Source organism: Rhinolophus ferrumequinum, chromosome 21 (assembly GCF_004115265.2).
Source record: "Rhinolophus ferrumequinum isolate MPI-CBG mRhiFer1 chromosome 21, mRhiFer1_v1.p, whole genome shotgun sequence".
Lineage (NCBI taxonomy): Eukaryota > Metazoa > Chordata > Mammalia > Chiroptera > Rhinolophidae > Rhinolophus > Rhinolophus ferrumequinum.
The window spans coordinates 41,712,363-41,738,575 of record NC_046304.1 but is presented as its reverse complement, the minus strand read 5'-3'; the positions used below and the strand labels follow the sequence as shown (position 1 = coordinate 41,738,575).

General features: G+C 42.2%; 1 protein-coding gene across 3 annotated transcripts in view; it reads left to right on the top strand.

Moving 5' to 3' along the window:
* The window catches only part of MARCHF10 (membrane associated ring-CH-type finger 10), a 49,310-nt gene that overhangs the window by 3,987 nt on the left and 19,110 nt on the right, over positions 1-26,213 (top strand). For all 3 annotated transcript variants that reach the window (XM_033089125.1, XM_033089123.1, XM_033089126.1), the window contains exons 2-3: positions 1,964-2,070; positions 10,529-10,648. In XM_033089125.1, coding sequence (XP_032945016.1) covers positions 1,981-2,070; positions 10,529-10,648 — 210 coding nt within the window. In that variant the 5' untranslated portion in view covers positions 1,964-1,980. The remainder of the gene's footprint in view (positions 1-1,963; positions 2,071-10,528; positions 10,649-26,213) is intronic.

Below are 26,213 nucleotides of genomic sequence, written 5' to 3'. Positions count from 1 at the left end.
AAACTTTGATAACCTTATAGATGAGGTCTAGCAGACTCATTATTATTTTATTTTATTTTTTACTGAGTTATAATTGACATATTAGTTTCAGGTGTACAATATAATGATTCGGTATTTGTATATATTGCAAAACGATCACCACAAGAAGTCTAGTTAACATCGGTCTAGCAGACTCATTATTAACAGGTCCATTTAATAACTTTAGTCATAAATTTAGGCCTCACCAATCAGAGCCAAAGTTCTTGAAAGCACTCGAATTCTTTACCGCTCATTTACGCAACCCACTGCAGTCTGTCTTCAGCCCTGTCACTCCACTGAATGCTCTCACCAAGGTCATTAATAACCTCCTTGAAACACACTTTTCTCGCCATCTATGAAACTGCACCCACCTGGTTCTCCTCCTGCCTTTCTGGCTTCTTTGCAGGGTTTCTCTTCCACTCCCTGTTCTGAAATGATAGCATTCCTCAGAGTTTTGTCCTGGGTTCTCCTCTTTTCAATACCCATTCTGCCTTCAACTTCAATTGTCTCCAAAATGCCAGCCATGACCAAATCCTTACCTCTCTAATCAGCTCCAGAGCCCTACATCTAACGACTTACTTAACATCTCCATTTGCTGTACCCCCGACGTTTCAAACTCCATGTTACTTTCTCTCAAAGTCTGCTCCTCCTTCCTTCTCCCTTTCTGAGGGAAATGTTGGCACCAACCAGCTAGCTGCTCAAGCCAGTAACCTGGGCAGCCTCCCCCACACGTCCCTCTCCCGGTGATCCATGCACCACCAAATCCTAGCGACTTTCTCTCGTGGATATCCCTTATTCCACCATGCCAGTGTGGGTACTCTCTGGGTTCAAATCCCAACTCTTCCACTTGGTAACTCTGTAACCCTAGGCAAGTTACTGACTGCCTTTGTGCCTCAGTTTGCTCATCTGCAAAATGGAGGTATAGTGCCTGCCTCATAGTGAGGTCGTGAAGATTTGAATGAGTTAATATGTATAAATACTTAGAACAGTGCCGAGCACTTCCAGGGGTGCAGTAAGTAGTAGCTATGATCTCTTCTCCTCCTCCTGCCCTTTATCCTCTTCTTCCCAAACCTCTTCCTCCTCTTAGTCTCCACTTTTGCTGCCCAAGTCTGGTCACCATCTTATCTCATCTGGATAACTGTAATATGTTCCCAATGGTCTCTCCACGTTTTTACTCCACCCCGCCCATCTATTCTCCATATAACAGCCAAAGAGACCTTTTAAAGATGCAAATCTAATCATTAACTCCCCAGATTGGAACCTTCCAGTGGTTTTCCATGGCTCCTGGAATCATGATCTTCAAGGCCCCACCCCCTTGACCTGGCCCCTCCCGTCTATCTCGGCTCTGGCGGCACTGGCCCACCTGCTCCTCAGCCAGCCCCTTCTGTACCTGCTGTCCTTCTCCTTTTCCATCCGAGATGCTCTCTGTCCAACTTCTTGCCTAGTTCACTCCTTAGCAAACCCAGTGTCGTTTCCGAAAGAAAACCTGGCCTCCCAGACCAGGTTATGCCCTTCCCCAGCATAACTGCTGTACCCCAGCACAGTGCCTGGGTTGGAACAAGGGTGCAATAAGAGTTGAATAAATAAATTTAAATTCCCCGAGGCTCATAACTTTGGTCACTGCTAATTTAGCCAGGTTCTTTTCTTGTCATGTTGTAGAACTGCTTCTGAAACAGGTGTTTGTCAGTCTAACTCCCTGTGATGAGCCAGGACAGGATCACTGAAGCCAGCTGATGGCTGCATTATTTATGCCTGGAACAGAGGGTTGTAAGGGCATCCACACCAATACAAAGAGTCCCTTCAGTCTGAAAGGAGCATCTGGGCCTTTCAAACAATGGAAATTAGATTAATAAGAGAACAAAAGCAACTATACTAAGATAATTCCAAATGTGGCAAAGTAACAAAGGATTCTGTCACAGCACATTTATTTATCTTTTATATGCAGGTTGGGGATTAAGAATCATGTTGCATGAAGCAAGGGACAGGCAGAAGTTTGTCAGTGAAGTTCTATATCTGCGGCACATGCAGCATAAGGTGGACTCTGAATATCAGGTAATTGCAGAAAACAAGAATTATCTTCTACTTTCGCTTACAGTATTATGGAAAAATTCGGGATACAGTATTAGTATATGATAAACAGTAATACTTTCTAAAATCCACAACGCACGACTTACAAGCTGTGTGACTATGGAAAGCCACTTTACCTCTCGGAGTCTCAGTTTCCTCATCTATAAAATAGGGATAATAATAGTACCCACCTCATAACACAGTGCAAATGAAATAACATTTTAAAAGTATTTAGCACAGAGCTTGGCACACAAACCTTGCCAACAAATGATGCTAGGGCTTAAATTTGATAAACCAGCTATCAAGGAAAAAGACATTAAAGAGTTAACTGGGTCACCCTATGATTTATCAAATAATATGGCCTCCCATTGTCATCCCTCCAGAAGAAAGGTGGTTAGCACATTTTACAATAAGCTAACTATTCATCACCCTAGTAACAGTGTTTACATGCGAAAACAAAACAGACAGAGAGCCTGAGGAGTCATGATGCAATTACCCAGAGCTGGCATAGGACAAACTTGCCAGACTGGGTGTGGGATTCTGAGAGCAGTTAGCCGCTGGTGCTAGTGGGAGGTCAACCCTCACCAACCCAGGAGGCATGTCCTTGGCCTTGGCTAAGGATTGAAAAGTGCTCCTTCCCTTAGGAAAACACAGAACTGCCGTTATCAGGTTTTTCTCCTCTTTAACAATTTCAAATATAACTGAACCTCCCAGGTCACCAAGGAAACCAGACCTATCTCGGTAACCTGATTTCACCTGTATAACACAACTTAGCTTTGGGGCTGGAAATGGAGTCAGCAAATTCCTCCCACAACTTGCCAGTGCACCTATAAGGCTATAAAGTTGAGGGAATTTCTATAAAATAAGTAAGAACATAAACATTCGAACCCGTCATGCTGGGAGTCCATCTACTTTTCACAAAGATGCCTCTGCCACGCAGCCCATGTTTCAAAAGACTTTGCAATTGTCTCCAAAACAGGCACATAAGATAATCGTATTTTATATTCTCTGCTGAAAAAAAATCACACAACTGTGTGGCTTGTAGCCATTGCGGTTTTATTTTCTAATCTCTGCTGGGCTTTTAACACTGTCCTTATTAATAATAACATTTAAGTGCCCTGAACAAACCCCCTTCTCTCCCAGAGTTCCTGTTCTAGGACTGAGAGAGAACACGAACAACTAAATAAATATGTAAGATAGTTTCAGTTACTGATGAATAAATGAGGCAGATAAAATAGAGGTAATGGGGGTGAAATGATACTCCTTTACACAAGCAGGGAAGGCCTCTTTGAGGAAGAAACTTTGCCTGTGGAAGTAAATGATGGGAAAGATCCAGCTAGAGCATCCTGAGAAGGAAAGCACGAGCAAAGGCCCTGAGGCAGGAACTAACTTAACACATTGGAGGAAACAAAAGAAGTCCAGAGTAGCTGAAACACCAAGGGAGAGTATGGAAGAGGTAGACAGGGCCAGGTCATGTCGAGTCTTTCAGCACAAAGCTGGTATTTGGAGTTTATTCTTATCACAATGAGAATTATTGGATGATTTTAAGCAGGGGAGTGGTATAATCTGATCTACATTTTTAGAAGATCTCTCTGGCTGCTGTGTAGGGAAAGGACTGAAAGAGGCAAGAGAAGCAGCAGAAAAACTAGTAAAGAAACTATAGTAGAAATTTAGGATAGAAATTATGGTGGCTTGGACCAGGATGGTGGCAAAAAGTGGCCCAACCCAGGAAATAGAAGCAGCACAGACATCTTGCTGATAGATGGAGAGGGGGAATGAGGGAGAGAAAGGAATGACTCACTTCAACATGGTTACTTGTCCATCAGCTCCTTCTGTTATCATCACTATTTTAAACTTCTGCTTTTTTCAAACCTCCAATCCCCATACTTTCGACAAAGAGTTTCTCTTCCTGTTTTACACATACATGAAGCAAAACGAAGAACCCACAGCCATCAGGTGGGAAGCCACTCAACACCTCCCCTTCTGTTCCAGGCTACACACCCATCCAGCTCTCAGGTCACAAGAGTTAAGGTGACACTCTGAGTGCTCGTGCTCAGCCTGAGATCTTGGTCCGTGTTCCTTCATCTCCAGCCCTTCTCCATCCATGGACTTCTCCTCTGTGTCTCAGAACTGTCCCTTCTTCTTACTGGCTCAGCCTACAAACATGCTCAAGCCTGTCCTTTCTAAGAACTAAACAAAGCACTGTCTGTGGACCATGTGTCCCTGTCTAGCCACAGCCCTGGCACTTTCCTGTCTCCAGATGTCCCCAGTCAGCTACGTTTCTATCTCCACTTCCTCTCCTCCCACTCTTTCCCTAACCCACTGCAGCCTGACTGTCACCTCACTTCCCCTGAAATTGTTCTCGCCAGTAGCCAAATTCAGTGGACACCTTTTTAGTTTTTGTTTTCTGGAGCTTTATCTACATTGGACACTATTATACCTTTCCTCTTGAAATGTTACTCCTTTGGCTTTCTGACATCACACTCTCCTGATTTTCCTCCTGCTTCTCTCACAATCTTCTCCCTGCCTCTCAAACATTAATTCTCCCAATTTTCCATCCTCCACCACATTTTCTTCTAATTCATAGGGTCTCTGTGACCCATCTCATCCTGTCATACGTTTTCACCACCACTCACATACTAATGACTTGTATTCCTGAGTGTTCCCAAGGTGTCAGAATCAGATGCACATTGGACATTTCCAACTGGATGTCGCATTGGCACCACAAATTAGCACGGCCACAGTTGCACTCTTTATGTCCATCCTCCTGTCATCTTCCTCTGTAGTCCGTGTCTGATGACAATGACCTAAGCCTGCCCTGACTCCTCCTCCTCTCTCACGAGTTACCAAGTCCGGCCATGTTACCAAACAGCTCAGGAACTTGTGCCTTCCTTTTTATCCTCCTGCCACCAGGCTGGTTCCAACCTCCCGAGTTTCCCTCCAAGACTATTATAATATCCTTATAACCAGTCTCCTTGCCTCCAATCTTGCTTTCTTGAAATCTATCTAAAATGTGACTTTGGCTACGCCATTGGAATGCATGAAACCCCTCGGTTGTTTTCCCTCATTTCAACGCAGATCCAAGACCCGAGAACCACAGCAAGACCAGCCTAAACCTGAACCGCATCTGTAACCTCTTCTCCCCCTTTTTTACTCTCTGGACAAGGATGGTGAGGACCACCGTTTTAATTTAGAACCAAAGGGAACCTCTGTACTCCCATAGCACCTTTTAAAAAACAAACAAACAAGAAAACAGTTTATTAAGGTATAGTTTATGTATTATAAAATTCACCTATTTTAATTGTATAATTTAATGACTTTTAATAAGTTTACCAAATTTGCAGTCATCACCATCATCGGTTTTAGAACATTTCCATCACTCCAACACCTTACTATCCTTTTCATACCTCTCTCACGTCACTTATGAAACTATCTTTTGTGTGTCTTATTCGTCACTGTTGAACCAAACACCTGGTCATTGAGGAGAGCGAGTGTCACCTAATTTGACCACCAACTCTGTTTACCAGACTTAGATCCAGCTGACTTGTAACTACCCTAAAAGTCAAATTCACCCCCATTAAGCTTTTTCAAAGCCACTCACCACAAAGTCTGCAAAAAATAAATAGGGGTGTCTTTAAGATGTTCTGAGTATTGTTGAAGTAACTCTATTGCAACCCACAGAAACTGCTTTGAAGGGAACCACGATGAGTCAGTTATATTATTTAATCTACGCCTTGCCTCGTTCCAGAAAGGATTTCAAGTAGAGGTTTGAGAACCGGTGACATGACTTTAACGACCCCTAGATAACTTGGTCCATATATGACCTATGTGTATTTAGATAATTTACTAAGGTAGACTTTGTATTGGGTGGATATTAAAACCCTGGATCACATAACTTGGCTAGACATTTATGGAAATCCCAGCTCTTACTCACAGTGCAGCTACCTGCTTGGACAGTAGGGAGTCCCCATTTCAGGGTGTACAAATAGTGTGAGACCTAATAACTAGATAGGACTCCCTAACCATACGCATTTGCCACATATTCCTTCTTATGCTTGGCTCGCCTTTAATGAACTGGCTCAAATTGAAGCCCTTAGAAGCCTCTTTTATACACTATTCCTGCTACATCCTAAAATATGCTAAGGGTTGGTATACACCAAATTAGCAGTGCCTTTACAGGTCTGTGTGCTCGCAGCACGAGAGGAGGGTTAAACTCACCCTGAGGTATTTTGATGCTACTCCTTTCAGTGGTTGGGTGGGACCCTTTTGAAAAAACAAGAGGAAATAAACATCTATTTGGCATATTACATGCTATTTCAGAATCTGGTAACTAGTACGTAATTATATGCCATCTCGGAATTTGGCTCTATGTTTTCAAAGATGTTTATGTTGCATAGCTTTTTTTTTCTCCTCCTCCTTTTGGTCAAATATGCGTATGTAACTTGAGGCAGAATTTAGCCATTAATGCCCACTGAAAGCTGAAAAGATTACACTTGGCATTTCAGAATGATTTTCCATAGTCTAGCAAATGTGTTCAAATGGGTTTCATTTCATGTCACTTATTCATCCTGATTCCTTCAAGTGCAGATCAAACACCGGAAAGTTAGGATATGAACTGCTCAAGGACATGATGGGTGGCTATGCCAGGGGTGAGCATTTGGAACCATCCACTCAGGGGGTTCAGGGAATGGAGATAATTCAGCTTCCCTTCCCATGGGAGTCAGAGGGAGGGTTCTCTGCTCTGCTCACCTCTGAGGTATGTGTTTCTCTACTCTTCACATCTAGAACAAGAAAATAAACTCATTTGAGGGGAATAGCACATCAAACTGCTTTTACAGCTTTGATTAGTTAACCTTTCAAAACTAATGACATTTATTTAATAATGTCACCAAAGATAATTAAAACCCAAAACTCTGGGTTACATATGTTAGATCATAAGGACAACATCCAAAAAGAACCAGTTGAAGGCAGTGGCAACTCCCACTTCCCCAAATGCTTGCAGAGCTTGCGTAACAATAACCTTGCCAGGGCCACTGTTGATTGAGATGTAGAGTCTGGTCTTAGAATGGTCTTTACACCAGAACTACGAGACTGGGAAGTGTCCCTGTGGAACCTGGATGGCCTCTTCAGGCACCAGGAGCCCAGGTAAAGGAGGGGACTGATAATGAAAGAAACGAAAGAAACTTTGAGCACCCCGGTAGATTCAAAAGCTGTAAAACTGAAGACGAAGTGGTTTCCAGAGGCACCTGCGTAACTAGAGCAGGCTCTCCTCAGTTGGCTGCGTGGGGAATGGGCCGGCTGAGGACACACGCCTCTCCTTCAGGGGCAGAAAAACAAGGATAAACCTCAGGCCTGGGCAGAAGGATTCTTTCTTCTTCCATGACCAAGATCAGAGTCACATTATTTGGCAAAGGCTGACTTTAGAAACCAAAGGAAACCAAGAAATGGGATTGGAAACGATGAAAAGCCTCGTAATGATGATGGTGATGATGATGGTGGTGATGATGGTGACGAGTGCCATATACTGAACACTCACCAGAGCCCGTCACTCTGCTAAGCATCTTACCAACAGGGCCTCATGATCTCTTACCAATCTTGCAGCACAGGCCCGTCTCACATCTCCCTCTTACAGAGGAGGGAAATGAGAATCAATGGAGTTAGTCAGCTCGCCCAAGGTCACGATGCTAGAAAGTGGCAGAGCTGGGGGTTGTGGTGTTTACCAGTATTGAGTTACAGTGAGTCACAAAACCCACGTTATCCCCCACAGGCATATATGCGACTTCTGTGTTCGGCCCCCACAGTGGTAGCTTCTGCACAGAAGGCAGCCTGACTGCGTGAGCTGTAGTCAGAGGGAAGTGCTTGGGGGGATGGGGGTGCAGGAGGGGCAACACCACGGAGGAGTGAAGGAGGAAGCCCTGATTCTCCCGGAAGGAAAGAATAAGAAGTTACCTGACACACTGTCAATTTCAAGCCTGCTCTCAGCCAGTTTTGTCACATGAACAGAAACTTATTTATAGCAATCTAGCTCCAGGCACGTGAAATTGAAAGGGGGATACTTTTAAAGTTCCAGGGTAAGGGGAGCCCCTCGTGACTATGAATTACAAGTCCGTTCCTCCTCTTAATCCTATGGATTTCACATTCCTCTGCCCCTGTCACTTCAGGACCCCCAAAGTAGAAACAATGTCAGCATCAACAACAAAAAAATCATGAACATTTACAAATAACAGGAAAACTAGACCCTTGCGGTGGTGGGGGTGGGGGGCGGTGTAGTACGGCTGGATTCTTGGATTCTTGCTGTTTCTAGGATTAGAACCCTGGCCTGGGCTCTGTCCCTGTGTTCCTTCTCAACAAGGCTATAACTTGGAAAAGACTGATGTAAAAGTTACACAGAATTTTTGGCTGGATCAAGATTAAAAAACTGGAAGTACCTATTTTGCCACTGGTTTGTTCTCCTGCTCCTCTCTGAGAGGAGAAATAAGGAACCAGAGGGGAAACTTTATTTCAACATTGCAAACCATTCTATTCCTCATCCCCTTTTGGTAAAGAAATATTTAAGTTGCATGCATTCTTGGAGAGAATTTTCAAAAAACACTCAGCCCACAAGAATCCTGTTCATCCCACAAACTCTGCCTTGGTCCTGCGAGCATTTGCTAAGACTGGCTCCTCTACTTTCAGCCCATCAGCATTTTCTTCTTGTGCCTTTAATACCAGGAGGTTAGGATAACACAGACATCTGCCGCTTGGAGAAGCAGCGCTCCAAACCAGAGCTCCTCCCCAGCAGTAGCTCTGATCTCAAGTCATTATAAAAGGAATAGAAAAAAAGAGGCCCGTACTTCGCTGAATTTCGCTGAGCTCTCCAGCTGACTCTCTTTGGTGTTTGTTTGTTTGTCATATTTAGTATAGTTACTGTCCAGTATTTTTTGACTTTCCTCGTTTAAATTATTCATGAAAACAAACACTGCCCAGTATTTATTACAATGGTTTACTCTCTACATGCATAGTTCTTGGAAATAAGATTAACTGTGGGACAGGAAAAACAACAACAGCAGCAGCAACCATTTTGGAGTACTCTCCCTTTCCAAACAAGGTGGGCCGAAACTGTACATTTTTCTTGGGAATCCAGGATTCTGCTTGTGACAGGTGATCTGAAGGCCAGTGCACAGTATAACTGACTCTCCGGTTGCAATTCCAAGTGGGAAATGTTTAGTTAATATCAGGTCATTTCTAGTCTTAATATTGTAGCATGAAATACTAGGCTTCCCTCATGGCAGGGAAACCCTGGCCAGTCCTTTTACATCAAGGAAAGAGATGTATTTTCTAACAGAATGGGGAAAATGCCAAAGGAATCTTTCCTTTCTCAACCCAGCCAGGAAGGAGGACATGTCTGGCATAGTTTAGAAACAATATTGTTGGTCTTTACATCACCTTTCTTTACTATGGCAGTAGATAATTTGGCTCTGGAAGGGCAGTCGTGAATTCAGTGACTGCATCTACAAACATAGAAATGCTCCAAGAAGTTTTACTCTTTGGGGGTATTTAAAATACCAGTTGAAACCCCCGTAACACATGGTATTTTTTTAGATTTGTTCAGTCCCTGGACTGGAGGAGAAATATTTTGGTTCTAGATTTTGTTTTAAAAAATAAAAAGTTATTTTATTTTTATTATTCTGCATTTTGGGGATTGATATTTTCCTCCAAAGCAAACATGTGATTCAAAGAACATTAAATGCTAGATGCTGGGATTTCCGAAGATAAGAAGTGGTCCTTACCCTCAGGGTTCTCACTGATCAGCAGGAGAAAAGGCTCAAAAACAAAACAAGTAAATACAATAGGAAAAAGTTGCAAAATTCAAGGTTTGTCCCTAGAAAGGAGCAAGTAATTTGGCATGGGGAAGAGTAGTGAGGCCAGGAAAATTTAAAAGATGCCATGAGCAAGTTCTTAGTGGAGTAGCAAGATTTGCCAAGAGAACATCCTGTGGAAGGCATTCTAAGCAGAAGGAATAGCATGTGCTAAAGGTTTCATGTATGAAAATTCTCAACCTGGAACTAGGGTGCAATCCAAGTGGACAGAGTAGGGTGGAGGAGAGTATGGAAGAGCTATGAAGAGAGAGAGACCAGAAAGAAGATTATTACGGTATATTACATACTTCCTTCCTTGAGGAGGCAATTATGGGTAAATACTTGACAAAATGCCTCTTAGTATGTTTATTATGTGAGTTTATGAAAGTGACGGCTAATATTTTCGACCTGGCATTTTGGGCGAAAGGAAGGGAGTGATGCCTAGGTGAGCTTGTTCATACTTGGTAACAAGGCTGATGAACACTGGAGATGTACATCAGATATTTCATGTTCTCCACAACAGGACGTAAGCGTAGCATTATCAAATCTAGTCATAGACGTAAGACAAAAAAAAAAAAAAGCCAACAGCATATTTTGTTCTCCAGGCTTGTCTGAGACAACAGGAATACAGAAAAGACCCAAATGAGAAGAAACGAGATCAATCTGGGGGGCAAGAGACAAATTTTGAGAGATCCCGGTTTTCAAGCGGCTCATCTTCTAAACAGGTACTTAGAACTCTGGAAGACATTCTCTATTGCGGCCGTGTGCGTGCGTGCATGTGTGTGTGTGTGTGTGTGTGTGTGTGCGTGCGTGTGTGTATGGGTGTGTGTGTGTGTGTGTGTGTGTGTGTGTATGTGACTTAGGGAAAAACTGCCTCAAAAAGATGTTAAAGAATCCTAAAGTTCAGGCCAGGGAGAGGCAGGGTCAGGGGCTGCCATCCTGGATACAACCCCCAGCCACATGACCTTGCCTCTTCACCCGAGCTGGGCCTTGCTCTTCTTTCCTTAAAGTCAAAGCCACTGCATTGCTGGGTGTGGTTTTTATTTTAAATGAAGAGAGTAAAACGAAGTAATAACTGTATCATATAATAACTACCAATTCAAATATTTTTGTCCTGGATGATAATATCAATTTAGTAGTAATATGAGAATGATGATAATAGCAGTAGTGGTAGTTACTATTATTTGAGTGCTTACAATGTTCCAGCATGGTGCGAAGCACTTTATGTGTATTAGCTTATTTAATTTTCATAAATCTCTCTATATATTCGCCTCATTTTACAGAGGAGAAAACTGAGCCTTAGAAAAGTTAAGAAACTTTACCTAAGATTTCACAGCCAGTATGTGGTAGAGTAGGAATTCTGTTCCAGGCAATCCAACCCCAGGGGGGGTGCTCTGAACTACTAAGCTATATGATCCTGTTTCATGTGTAAGATCTTATCTGCGTAAGAATTTTACTTATCCGATGTAAGCTAAGTACCACAAGCTGCATTCAACACCAGTTGTTAGCATGGTGAATTGATTTAAGATGAGTAATATGCCTTTTATGAATTCTTATTTAATATTTTATGCCTGAAATATACTCTAGAGGATGGACTCTCTTTTTTATCAGTGGTGTGGACCCCTGAGATAGATCCTGGTTACCTGATATCAATCAAGTCTTGTTGGGATTTCTTCTTTAATCTAGGATGTTCGCACTGCGGTTATTTAATGTTCAAAAGACACCTAAAAACATCCATGATTGATGTTTATGGATGTAGCTGCATCCCTGGGAGAGATCTATCCTCCCTATTAAGGCACATACACAATCACATGATAAAATATTCCCCCTCGAGTGTGAGGGTGAGAGAGACTATCTCACATTTGTGGCCACGCTGAGAAGAACGTGTCACCTGGATCTTTTCCTTACTTGAGAACGAAATATAATTTAATCAACCTGATGCTGTTTAAATTTAGGGAGTGAGATTAATCCAAAAATTAAGTCTAGTTTGGCTAGAGCAACTCATTTTTAGCATTAAGATGACTTCTCATATTTTTGTACTTAGAAACAAAAATCAAGGACAGATTAAAAAGAAAAAGTAATGCAATTTAAGTCAAATGGTAACATATAGCAATCTTCCTAGACTGGAATTACTAAGCACTGGGCAGCTGGGTTTTTGTATTTTCATGCAAAGACCCACAGGCATTGTTGTAGCCATTTTGTATGGCAATACTCATGAATCTGGGATATTCTGGGACTTGACGTTTCATGCTCCTCTCCACAAACTTTGTTTGGGGGACAAGCTGGTGACAGATTCTTGAAGTTTCCTTCTTCACGCTATAAAAATTATTCATTCCTTAAATCATCATTGCAAAACACTCAGACCACATCTAAAATAGGACATAGCTGTACATATAAAAGTAATTATGAAATAAAGACAAAAATATGTGGTTAAATGCATAAAACTGGCAATTTCTATTCTGCAGTACAAGGGCAGGAGTTTTCATGTTTGTACTGTGTCACCATTCCTCACTATGTCAAAGAACTCAAAACAGCATTACTTACATAATCCCAGTTTTTTTTCAGGATAATCATATCCCAAGGGTTTGGGCCTTGATTGTCCAAGTGCCTTCGAGGTCACATCTTCTCTGTTGAGAAGAGTGACAAAATCAGAATTTTCTGCAGTGAAATTCACTTCTGCTTGGCTTTCTAAATCACGGATATTCTTAGGGGAACCCTGGAGGATTGGCCTCGGGACATCAAAGGGCAGGGTGAGAGAAGATGTCACTGAATGCATCACTCTCCACAGCCGTCTGGCTCGTGTGCTCATGACGGCTCAATCCTTCATGCGGGCTCAATCCTTCACAACGTTTGTTCAGTACGAGTGAAGCCAGAGATCCTGTGTGAGACTCAAACTGGGTCTTGGAAATCCTCAATCCCCAGGATCATGGGTTGGTTTGGAGAATTCCCTTCCCAGGTTTGGATCCCTACCCAAATGTCTAAGAAAATCTGGTTGTTCTGAAACCTTCATAGTCTGGGCCTGTCCTTCTAGATCTCGAATCCTGAGAGAATACAGAACTTACCAAGCCTCTTTCTGCAGGATCCTCCTGGAGCTAGTCTCCCAGAAGGAGGCTGTGAAGGAGAATTCTGGCATCTCCCAAAGGGAATCGAGGCCAGACTGATCCAATTTCCAGAGCTCATTCTATTCAATTTCACATCAGGCACTAAAGCGCAAAAGATCCTTAGTCAGTCAGAAAAGGGCCGGCGCAAGATATAGCTCAATGAGATGGTATAAACCTAACCAAAGACCTCTTCCCCTAACGAACATCCCCCTGAGTCATTTCCTTCTAGAGATTGCTGTGGCTGAAACGCTAAGGAACGCTGTGACTCTGATTTATGAAGGCAAGTTCACTCTCTGATTGAGTGGGTAGTATGAAAGTGGATTGCTTAATTCATGGAAATTTTTTCCACTGTACAGTCACTACGTCAAGCATGCCACCACCAAATTTTGACACGTATTGCAATTTCCATCACTTGCTCATTCCTCAACCCAGTCTCAGATTGTCACAATTCTGTTGGGCGTGAAATAATTGAAGCATTGACCATCAAGTAATAGAGCCAGCTTCAAGCTATCATTTCCAGACACCTGCCTAGAGGTGGGCAGGTCCCCAAATGCACAGTTAACATGGTGTCCACTCCATTTGGCACAACCTGCTCACTAGGACCAGTGGCTTTCACCTCTGGGTAGGCAGAGGTTGTGTTAAACTTAAATCCAAGATAAAACAGTAACTATCGAGCCTGTGCTGAGATGTTCTTTAAAGTGGTGCCTCCTCAATACGTTTAAGTGGGTGGTGTGGAATAGTAGAAAGAACACTTGTCATTGAGGGCCAGCTCTGTCCCTCATTACAGTGTGAATTCAGGCAAAACCACTCTACTTCTGAGCACTTCAGTTTCCCACCAAGGAAATATGTATCATTATGCTTATCTCACAGGATCATTCTGAGAACGAGTGAGACTTTTAAATGTCGTACTGACATCAGATCACATTATAAATTGCCTTGGTGTCTTACTATTCTTGCAAATGATGCTCCAACAAATATCAGTGGAAGCACAGGTTCTGGAGGCTTCTAGAATACCTTCTAATACCTCAGCTCAGCCCCAGGTCACATTTGTAAAAGCCAACCTAATGTAGCAACTTAATTGTAGACCCTTTTCAAAGTTACATACAACTTTGTGAACTGCCTCATCACACTAGAATGTAACAGGGAAAGAAACATCAGCTCCACATAACAACTAGAAGAAGCTGGACGATTTCGTAGACTAACAAGCAAAGCAGTCTCTCGATACAAGCCGGAAATCGTGTCCCTGGGACCACTGCTGGCCTAGAGGAGCCACCTGTGATTGCCAGGGGCACCAGGATATTTTACCCTCTCAAACCTTCGCAGAGAAGGCACAGGAGCCCTGATTTCCATGTAGAAAATGATGACAATGATTAATTAGCCCAGGATGGGGGACAGCAACCTTCTATGAAAACACACATCCTGAGCCCTTCTCATCTTCCAAGATCCTGTATCCTTGCTGGATGGGACACTGTTCCAAATGCACGAACCTCATGAACTGAGGAGGTGTTGTCACTGCATTTACTTTGTTGGCAAAGTAGGTGGAGACGAGCTCTCAGTTTTTCAAGAGCACTATTTGCTCTGCTGATAGGACTAGGATTATTGTCCTTCCGCCATCAGCAACTGAGCAACTAAGTACCAGGTCACAGGGACCCCGTGTTACATTGGGCAGGAGGCAGTTCACCTGATACCAGCAGCAGCTGGCTCTGTCCTGGCCTGGCTCAACAGGATGTTTACATCCGTGAGATCACCTAAATCTTCCAGAAAGCCAGGTAAGCCGAAGGGTGAAGGCAGTTACCCAACACAAACATTTTCATTGTTCTGTCCATGATAATCCACACAAACTTTGGAGGATAAAAAATAATGCTTTTTCCAGTAAACTGCAGTGGCTTAAAAAGCAGAATGTCCATCTGTACATGAAGGCAACAAAAGTCTAGAACCATGCGGTCCAATACAGTGGCCACTAGCACATGGGGACTATTTAACTTTAAATTTAAATGAATGAAAATAGAATTGAAAAGTCAGTTCCTTAGTCTCACTAGCCACATTTCGCATGCTCAGTAGCCACAATGTGGTCCGTGGCTGCCGTGCTGGACCATGCAGATATAGACCATTTCCATCATTGCGGGAAGATCTGTGGGACAGCCCTGCTCCAGATTGTGGTCAAGTTCAAAACACAAACAAGACAAGACCCCCTGGGCCAGGAAGGATTTTTTTCCTCCCAGAAACTGCATAATCCACAATATAATGCTTTGCATACTGCAGCTCTGGCTGGCTCGATTTGCATTTTGTGTTTTTGTCACAACTGGGTATATTTGCCTGACTCCTTTCATTACCTATTTATTCCGCCTATCCTGCCTGTGAAACCTTTAGCTTCTCCTCTTTCAAACAGCTTTCGGGAGTTGTTCTCCCATTAATCTGTCAATGTCAACCTACCAACACCCTGAACAGTGTCGTGAAAGCAGCCAGGGCTTAGCACATGACATATGCGTTCCATGAGTCACCCTTGTAATTTTCTCTAACTTCTACTTGTTTGGTGTCGGATTCCTGTGGGTCAGGCCTCCCTTCTTTCTGTCCCCAGGCCTGTGCGCGGATGAGGCAGGTCACAGACGCACACACTGGTTCTAGCAGCCAAAGGGCCCCACCCTTGGAGGCTGTGAGTCATCTCTAACACCTGGCGTGGTGTTTGTCACAGCCGCCCTCTTGACTCCGGCTCAGATTCTGCGCCCTCGAGGTGCACCTGAGTAACTATACCGCTCTGCACACGGCACCTCCAGCCCAAAGCGTGCGTCATGGCGAGGGAGTGTGCAGCCCACAGGATGACAAGCGCGGATCTGTGGGAATTTTCATTTGCGTTTGTGTTCCCTTTTAGCTGTTGATCTGCTCACCTTGGCGTGTCCCACAAGCCCCTCGGACTCAACATGCTGAATGCATCATCTACTCCCCTCAAATTGTTCCTCTTCCTGAATCTATTTCTGCCCAAGCCGGGATTCTGGAAATGATCTAAGACGCCTCCTCCTGCTCCTTTTCACACTTCACAGGAATCAGACAACAAAGCTGGACCGTCTTATCTCTTCTCTCTTGAATCTGTCCACCAGCACCTCCCTTTCCAGGATCCTGGTTTGTGTGTGCCTGGATTGTTGCAGGGGTCCTTTCCCTGGCCATTTTGTCTTCACCTCACTCCTTCCAGCCAGTCTCCTGGGCTGCAGTAAGAATGATCCCTCTAGAAGCAAATTGGATCATGTCATTCTTCTATTAAAAATTCTTTAGTCCTTCCCCATTGTCTTTGGGATCAAGTTCAAATACCGTAGCAAGGTACTCAAGGCCCTTGATGGCCAGGCCCTCAACTCTGAGGGCACCTCCTCGGAGAAGAGTTTCCAGGGCTTTTCCTGAGGGTCAGGTGACTTTGTTCTTGTCCTTCCTTTGTTATTCCCATAACACCCTCTGGACTCAAACATACCTGGAGGTACATACACCTTCCCCTCTGCCTCCTGCCTCAGGCTGGGAACTACTCAAGACAAAGCATGTTTATTGTTGTATTCCCAACGATCACCACATAACAGAGGCTCGGGGAATGTTTGATGGTTGACAGTTGCAAGAGTGTTTTAGGAATACACACATGTTGAAGGCATAGCGACAGAGCCATAACAGCCAGGGCAGGAATCCTCATCCTGCGCAAGAGCAGAAAGGGATACTGTTACATGGATTGGTGAATGCCCCCCGACCTGGTTTAAAATTATTGAGAGGCGAGTAGTTTGGCCAGGCTGCCAGGGTGCTATGGCCAGTTTGGGCTGGAAGATTAGTCAATTACAATCAACAATTTGGAAGCCTGTGCGCTGGTGGTGACCAGAGTAACCAGCTAAAGATAGCATTCTTGTCCTGGCATCCCACTCTGCAAAGGGACAGATGGCTTCTTTAAAGCTCTGATAGTTGCTTTCGTCACAGGTAGGCAAGAACACAAAGACGTAAGAACAGCTGGGTGGCAGCTCTCTGGGCACTGAGGAAACGCAGAAGGGCCCACAGTCGGCCCAGGATTCATCATACTTGATAACAGAAGTCATCTTGCAGTGACTGAACATTCTGCCAGATAACTCACCAGACTGCATTGGTTCTTTCTTTGATGATAAGATTATAGATTAACTGGAATACCTGGTGTGCAGGCCCCTCTGTAGGCAAACCAAGGTGCTGGAGACCTTCAGCGGCATTAATGGAGCAAACAAAAATAACTGTGTCTTGGGCAAAGCCAGCAGCGCCTCATTTCTCCTTCGTTTCTGTGCTTTGTCTGAGTTCCAGTAGGTAGTTTTAAAATAGAGCGTGGCAGTAAAATGGGGCAACTGTCAGTTTAAATCGCAGCTGCTTCCAGAACGTCGTCCTGCTTTTTTCAACAGATAAGCAAGACACCCTAGAGTCAATCCTTCCAGTAGGGTGCTTCTGCCACATGGCCGGGTGATACAAACACCAGTTGTTATCTTAGCTCTGTGAAATTGTTGGTGCGTCTGACCCATAGCTCTCTGTGTTAATTGGACTCAGCAGCTCAGAAATTGCATGAAGGAAGATTATAATGACGTGACTTTTCTCCCATTTTTTGTGGTGCTATGTATTTCAGTTTACTACATTTTATTAAAAATTCCCATTTAAAAAATGGTTCTAATTAATTTTTAAAATCCAAAAAACTTGTTAAAACCAACCAAAATTCAGATATCAAAATTAAAAATTTTTTCCATTGTGAGGTGTTATTATTATTATTCAGGTGCATACCTGCATTAAACATGATTTATACCATACATGAAATAGATCATATTTCATCCTGAAACCTTCTTTTGTTTTGTTTTGATATTGCTTTGTTTGTTAAGGAATTATAAACCCCTGTGTCCAAGACACTGTGTTAGGGGCTTTGGGGACACGGTAATGAATAAACCATGCCCCAGTCCTCGGGTAGTTCACAGTGTTGGTGAAGTAAGATGTTACACAAATGCCTGCAGTTCAAGACAGTATCCGATGAGTGAATAAAAAGGCAAAAGGAAACTTGGGAAAGCTTCACAGAGGAGGTAGATTTTCAGCTGGATCTTAAGGCATGGGCAGGATTTGGGGAACTGGAAATGGGGATGGGGAGCTGAGGTAGGGCAGACATTACAGGTAAGCAGACATTACAGAAAGGAATAGCCTAGGTCAAGGAGAGATGGGCACATTTGGAAAAAGGTGAGCCTTCTGGTCTCCCTGCAGCACAGGAAATGTGCTTCAGACCTGTTTCCAGAGCTCCCTCCCTGAGAGGAGGCTGCTTCTATCCTTAGGATCAGGAGGCAAGAGGGTGCCCTTCTTGCTCCCCAGTGCTGCTCCCAGCCCACTGCTCCCCTGGCTCTGTTGGAAGCATGGCTCCACTGAGGCTTGTGCTGTTTTATTCTACCTCCCACCCCACCACACCACCACCACTTCATCCCTGTTGTCTCCCGGCCCCTCTTCTCTTATTCAGTGAAGACTCTGGCAGTGTCTCTGTCTCTGTTCACCCCATCTCCTGATTTCCTGCCACAATCCTAGATGACTTCAGCATGTATCCTGGATAATCCAGCCACATCCTACTTTCTCAGTCCCTGATACATCTCAAGTGCCCCCCTCCCAACAGCACTTCCTAGACTGTGTCATCAACCAAAGGGTCTCCATCTCCCAAATCTAGCGATCATCACCAGCCTTCCGCTCTCCTGCTTTCCTGCCCATCCATTTCTACCATGACATTTCTGCTATCTCTTGGGGACCTCTGGTCCATTGCCCCTTGTCTTTTTTTTTTTTTTTTCACATCTCTCTGGCAAAATCTCACCCATCCATGGTCTCTGAGCCCACCCCCAGGCCACTGGTGGCTGGTGGAGAAAAACCATCCAACTTTGAAAAATGGTGCCACCGAAAGATCACAGCCACTAACCTCCTGTAACTCCTCAGTGCTGCACTATTTCTCTGGTCAGCTCTCTCTCCCACTTCAAACCTTCTATTTCCCCAATCTTCAATCCCTCAGTCCTCAGATGGAAGCTTCCTCAGCTCCCTGCTGCCCAGCCCACTCACCTCCTTCCTTATGCACCACTCTGCCCTCATTCCCACCTCTCCACCTGTGCTCAGGGTCCTACCTCCTAACTCTCCTCAGGACCCCTACTCCATCCATCATCCTTTCCCTGCCTGGATCTTCAACCCTGTACCAGAGCCTTCTCATCAGCATTTAATCGTGATCTAAGGTCCCCTACCAAAAAAAAAAAAAAAAGAAGAAGAAATAAAATAACAAAACAGAACAGCCCTTCCTTGATCTCACATCCCCTCCACTTACTTCTTCTTCACAGCCAAAGTTCTCAAAATAATTATTTACACTGACTGACTCCATTTCCCCACCTCCTACTCACTCCTCATCCCACTCCAATCTGGCTTCCACACTCGTCATTCCACAGAAATGACTGTTCTTCAAATGACTTCCACGTCTCTGAATGCAGCAGGTCTCTTTCAGTCCTCACCATGCTTGACCTCTCAGCAACTATGACTCACTCACCTGGCTACTCGATCCTCCTAGAAACACTGCCTCTCTGAGCTTCTGCAAAGTCACGTTCTTCTCCTGGCTTCCTCCCTGTCTCATCCTCCTCCACCCAGGCTCTGGGTCCTGGAACCCCTCGAGGCTCAGATCTCTTCTCACTCTATACCTGGAGGCTTTACCCTATTTTTGTACCACAGACCTCTTAGTATGGTGAACTCTCTAGATCCTCAACTCAGAATATATTCGAACGTATAAAATAAGATACATAGGATTTCAAAGGAAACGACTTTTATTGAAATAATCATCAAAATATTTTTAGAAAGCTGTAATTCAGTAATATATGTGCTTCTTTATTAACACATTAAATAACAAGTGATGGGCGTAAAGGGTATTTTGAGATATCTGCAACAAATTTAATGAAATGTGGAAATATCTGTGATTTCTATTGGTAACAAAATCGTGGGTACTGCTAATACTACTGTGGTTTGTTGTCTGCATTCGTAAATGAAACATACACCTAGATTTCGGTGAGAGGTTAGTGGAAATAAAGATGTAATTTTTTTTTCCCCTCCACGTTTATGCCGCATCCCCAAGAAGCCCTGCTCTGTATATTCTTTAAGTTAATTCATCAAGATTTTAACTGCCAAACATCAAGATGTAATCTGCCAATGACTCCCAAATCTATATTTCCAACCCAAACCTCGCTTGATACCCAGGTCTGAGTATCCAATTGTTTATGCAATAACCTCTGCTTGGATGTCTCAAAAACATCTCAAAATCAACAGGCCTACTGCTCAAGTTCCCAACCTCGCCCTTTCATTCTTCCTTGTATGGGTACCATCAGCATCTGCCGCTTTCCTCCTCACCCTCATAATCAATGCTTCACCAAGTCCTATCAATTTTACTTCCCCAGCATCTTTTAAATCCATCTCTGTGTTCTCCACTATTACCTGGCTAAATTACAGCCACGGCCTCCTAACAAGACTCCACACTTCTACTCCTGCCCCCAAATCCCACTTTACCTACTACAGGTAGAGAAATATTGACAGATGGAACTCAGATCACTTTACTTGCCTGCTTAAACCCCTTTCATGGCTTCCTGTGGCTTTTAGAAAGGGGACCCAAATCCATGATGTAGGCAACCAGACCTTGCGCGATCTGGTCCTCTGTAACTCTATGCTGCATCCACACTGGCTTTGGGTCCTCCTATGTGCCAGGCCGCCTCCCGCTAGAGAGTCTTTGCACATGCTGGTCCTACTTTTTGTAACACTCACCCCACCTTCCTACCATGCCTCAGATCTGAGCCCGGATCACTTCCTTAGGGAGGTTTTCCCCAACTGCTCCCTCCCCAACTAGATCTGGATTCCTCTGCCCTATCTTCTAATGGCGACCCATACATTTCCTTTAAGGAAAAAAAAAATTTTATATGACTTGTATATATATATATATATATATATATATATATATACAATATATATATACAATATATATATGACTTGTAATTTTACATTTATTTAATAATTATTTGATTGACTTATCTACCTCCCCACTTAGACTACTCTATACGGGCAATCTTTGTTTTACTCATCATTCTCATATTCCAACACATATAGTTACATTTTTGTAATTTTGATAGTTCATATTTTTCTCAGTTTTTGTTCTAGAGGTAAAAATTACCTACAATGAATATGAATTTTAAGAGTAATATTTTATGATTTTTGGCAAATACATGTACCCATGGAACCCAAACCCCCACCAAGTACCCATCATTCCATGAAGTCCCCTCCTGCCCCTGCCCAGTCAATTCCTGCCATGTCCCTCTCAGAGGCAACCACTGTTTTGAGTGTTTCCACCATACATTAGTTTTGCCTCTTCTTGTTCAATTTTTAAGAGACTGTTTGAGTTCAACTTTCTACCTAAGTCATCTCAGATCCTTTTTATAAATAGATGGAATATATATTCTAAATAGATTAGACAAATAAATGAATCTTTGTAATAATTAAAATTACATACGAGTTAAAAATTATCATCTTTTCCCAAAATTACAGACTTTTTAAAAGACAAAAATTGGAAAAGTTATGTAGAAACTGGCATTCTTGTATCCATCTAGAAATGTAAATTGGTACAATATTTTTGGAGGACAATTTGGGAACAAAAAAATTTAAAATGTTTGTGATGCTTTCAATCTAATAGTATAAATTCCCATTTTGAGGATCTTAAAGAGATAAAGATGCTCAGAAACATATAAGGATATATATCATAGCACTATTTATCATAGAAAAAGGTGGAAGCAACCTACATGACCAGCAAAAAGAACTATGATGGGGCCATACAATCAGGAATATATTCTAAAGACAAAGAGAACTTCAAAGAAATAATAAATTTTACTTACTGAGTTTACTCTTAGAGTAATCTTTGTATTGTAATTCTGAAATTATTTCATGTTTGTTGCAGAGTAAAACAAATGAATATATTAATTTAATTAATAAAAATATTTAAAATGTAATAGAAAAGGGATACAAATATAAAAGGAAGGGGAAACCCCATATAGTGTTAATTTTTAATTAGAGGTATTGCTATGAACTCATGATTTTTAAAACACGTTTCTAATTAACTCCATTGAAAAGACTTAGGAACAATGTCACCCCAGTAGCAGTGAACACACCTAGCACGCAGATATTGGTTTCTAAATACCATTCTCAACTAAAAGGAACCAGAGCTTCTTGAGAAAATGGCTAATTCCTGTTCTGAGGCAGGTAAAGTACAAGGTGAGACTACAGTACCAAAAAGCAAAGAAGTGCTCAAAGACTCAATGGACTCCCACTCATCGTTTTTGGTACATTTGAGCATCAAAAAATGTAAAGAGGTAATTGAATAAAACATATCCTTGAGACCACAGTGATGACCATAAATTAAGTAGATGAGACCACAGTGACCAAAATAAATAAATGGAGTTTTTTGTTTTTGTTTTTAGAGAAGAATGCCAGCTAATAATTGTAGAAGAGATGATAGAACTAGAAAAATTATCACTTTGCTACCCCACTGTAATTATCAATACAGGCAAAGCACATCAAAAGATACTAAAATCATTGGGTGAAATGTTGTTTAGGAATAAGGCTATTTAGTATCAGAGAATCATCCAATAGATTACATAGTAATTACAAAAGGGGCAGAACTGTACCTTTCCATTGGAGAAATATGGCTGTTACCACCTTACTTCAGAGATCAAACATCTTTCCAAACAGCATTTTTCGGTGATGATGTGATGTTATAAAAAAGGACAACACACCACCTGTAGGATATTCATACCAAAAAAATTATTAACCTGAATTTTATATGAGAAAACAATCAAATTCAGAATATAGGACATCCTATGAGGCTGGGACTCTTTAAAACATTTAAAAAATAAAAAACAGTAAAAACAGCAGAGAACTGAAGACTAGAGACATAATAACTACATACAATGCATGTAACTTGATTGATCATAGATGAAAACAAAAAGCTAAAAAGACATTTCAGGGACATTTGGGTTTGAGTATGATCTACATATTGGTTAATATTATGGAACTATTAAATTTTCTTAGGTAATATAATGGTATTGTGGCTTCGTAGGAGAAGAGAATGTCTATTTTCATAGGAGATGCATGTTAAAGTATTTAGAGGTGACATATTATGAAGTCTAGTCACTTTGAAATTGTTCAGAAAAAAAGTATAAATAGAAATAAAGCAAATTGGCAAGGTAAAAATATGGATGTTATTTGTAGCATTTTATCAACTTCTCTGTAGATTTGAAATTTTTCAAAATAAGGTTGAAAAATTATAGAATGGTATTTATTGATGCAATCAATATATTAAGTGACATAGTATTTATGGTACAATTCTAGTTTTGTAAAAAAAAAAAAAAAGTTATACAGATACATAAACAAATATGTTAGGGTAATGTTAGCTGCCATAACAAAGGGACCAAAAATGCAAGGACTCAATCAAGATCGAAGTTTATTTTTTGCACGTGTGACAGTCCAGTTGAATGAGCCAGATCAGCAGGCAGCTCTCCTCCACTTGGACTTTCAGGGACTCTGGCTGACGATGGTTCTGTTGTCTTCCACATGTGACTTTCCAAGTTGTTACCTTTCTAGCTAAGATGCGGGACCAGAGATTATCTCTGAAGCAGGTTGCACATGTCACTTCCGCCCACACTCCGCTGGTTAGACTTTCCTCCTGAGGCCACACCTAGTTGCAGGAGAGGCTGAAACATTCAGTTCAAGGTGGGCAGCGACATCCCAGCTTCAAATATGAAAAGGGATTTCAGTGTAAAGCCAGTAGTCTCCATTACAGTCGTTAAAAAGGGGTCTGAAAAAGTATAACGCAAGCTATTTGCAGTTTTTATTTCAAGGTTAATGGGGTTTTGAGTGTTTTAAATTTTCTTTCTGCTTGTCTTTATTTTTCCATTATGAACTGCATTTCTTTTGTAATAAAGAAAAGAATTATACTTTACAAAAATAAACCACTGAAACTACAAAAAGATTATTTCACTGGCAAATTTGCAGGATGCTTTGTTTTCTCTCTCTGAAAGAAACATACAAGCTAATCTTAAATACCACATTAAGCATTTTTCTACTCAGAAACCTTCAGTTGGACGCTGTTCTCTATCACATTGAGTCTTACTTCTTTGCTTGAATCTCAGAGTCTCCCACCGTCTGACCCAACCCTACCATCCAGCTTTATTTCTCATCTCTCCTCCCCATACCCTCTGCTCTGGCCACTCACCTCACTGTCCAAGAATCATGCCACACTTTTCACTCCATCCATACCTTGGCTCATGTGCTGCCTCCAGTCTAAGCCAGTTCCTACCCATCCTTCAGGTCCCAGAAAACACCACCTCCTTCATGAAGCCTTCCTTGACTTTTCACCTTTTTCTGTGAGTTCCTTTGGAATTTAGAATTGGTACCACCCAATTGATTACTTAATTAAATGTTATTTTGCATTTTGCTGGTATAATATAAATCTTACCTCTCCCATTGTGTCTTATTTTTATATTCCTTTACAGTGCCTAGCATGGGGTTGAAGACATAGTAGGTACATATATTTCTCAGTTAATTTCCAGGTTTTATGATCTATTATTTTGAGTAGGAGGTATTTTCATGGATGAGATCCATTTTGATGGCCAAGTCTTTGGTATTCCTCAGATGCTCCCCCTAGCTAAAAGAAGAATGTGAATTCAAATAAAGGAAGGAGAAATACACTGTAGCAAAACCATGCTTGAAAAATACCCAACTGAGGGCAGTCTCAACGTGCTACTAAACTCTCTGTGGTCAACTTTTTTCAGTGGTCAACTTTTTTAAATCCAGCAATTTTGTGGCCACATACTATCTCCTTACTCACTGCCCACCACGCAAAACTCCATCCCAGAGAACACGATACACACTTATCCTCAAAATATGAAAATGCATGGTTAACACCCATATAAACCGACAGTGATTTCCACAGCATACAAGGGCTTAATGTGCATTATATGAAATACCTAGCAAGTGTCAGAAGACACGTCATGTTTGCCATTTCAGTAGCTTGCGGCTCTAAGTTTCACCCAGAGGCCATTCCATAGTGGGATGGGTAGTAATCATGAAGCAAGTTCTAAAGTGCCACGTGCCTCTTGTTCAGAGAGCAGACCCAATGGTTATCAAACATTATGAAGACTTTCGTCATGCAGGCCATTGTTGCTCTCAGAACAGTGTCTCAAGTTGGGTTATTCCAAAACTTGCTAGCATGAGAATCAGAGAGAAGGAGGCAGGTGGGAGAGAAGTCTCTACAGAAGTCAATGGTAGAGATAGGTACCCATGGTATTTATGTACATGGCAGCCCAGCTGACTCTGAAAAGCATCTTGTGGCAAATGGAGAGCAAGGGTTTCCCTTGCTGACCCTGGAAGCCAGTCTTCAGGTGGGATTAAGCAGAAATGGGGTTAAGCTGCAGTTTGCTTCAGATGGGCGGGACGTGAGTCAAAAAAAAGAGAAAAAGTTACCCATCCCTGTTCTTTATTGTTGTGCAAGTTTACAGTTCAGATAAGCTCAAAATTGTCCTGAACATGTGAAGGACTTTGCTGCTCTTCGAGTTTTTTTTTAGATGAAAGAAAGTTTAGCTTGCTTTGTGCTACAACAGCATTCTGTGTAGAACAGAACTTTATATTTCTTGAACACATAAAGGTATCCGTCCTATCCAGAATGCTATTTATACAAGATGCCCTCGATTCCTCAAGGCAGTTTTTTTTGTTTGTTTGCTTGAGGCATGGTTTGAATGTGGACTTTGGGGATAGCACTCTGAAAATACTCATTTGCATCCACAGTCCCTTGGTCATCTTTCCCATGTTGTTACTGTTTGAGTGTCGAGGTTCACTGCCTTGATCGTTCTATTTTCTTTCATAATCTCATGAGACTACATTTATTTCAAATATAATAAACAGACAGTCTTTCTCTGGCACCAGCCTGACACTATTCTTTGCCTCTTCTCTCTTACTCACAGCAAGTCATGCTCTGATCTACACTATGTCATAAGATCCACTCAGCTCAGCCTTCCGTCACATGACTCGTGGCAAAAATGGGCTTTGTACACATCAATCTGAATTCAGCAGCACACCCTGGGGGCGGGAGGGAGGAATGCTAGTTGAGAACCAGTTTCCTAGGTCTTGGAAATGA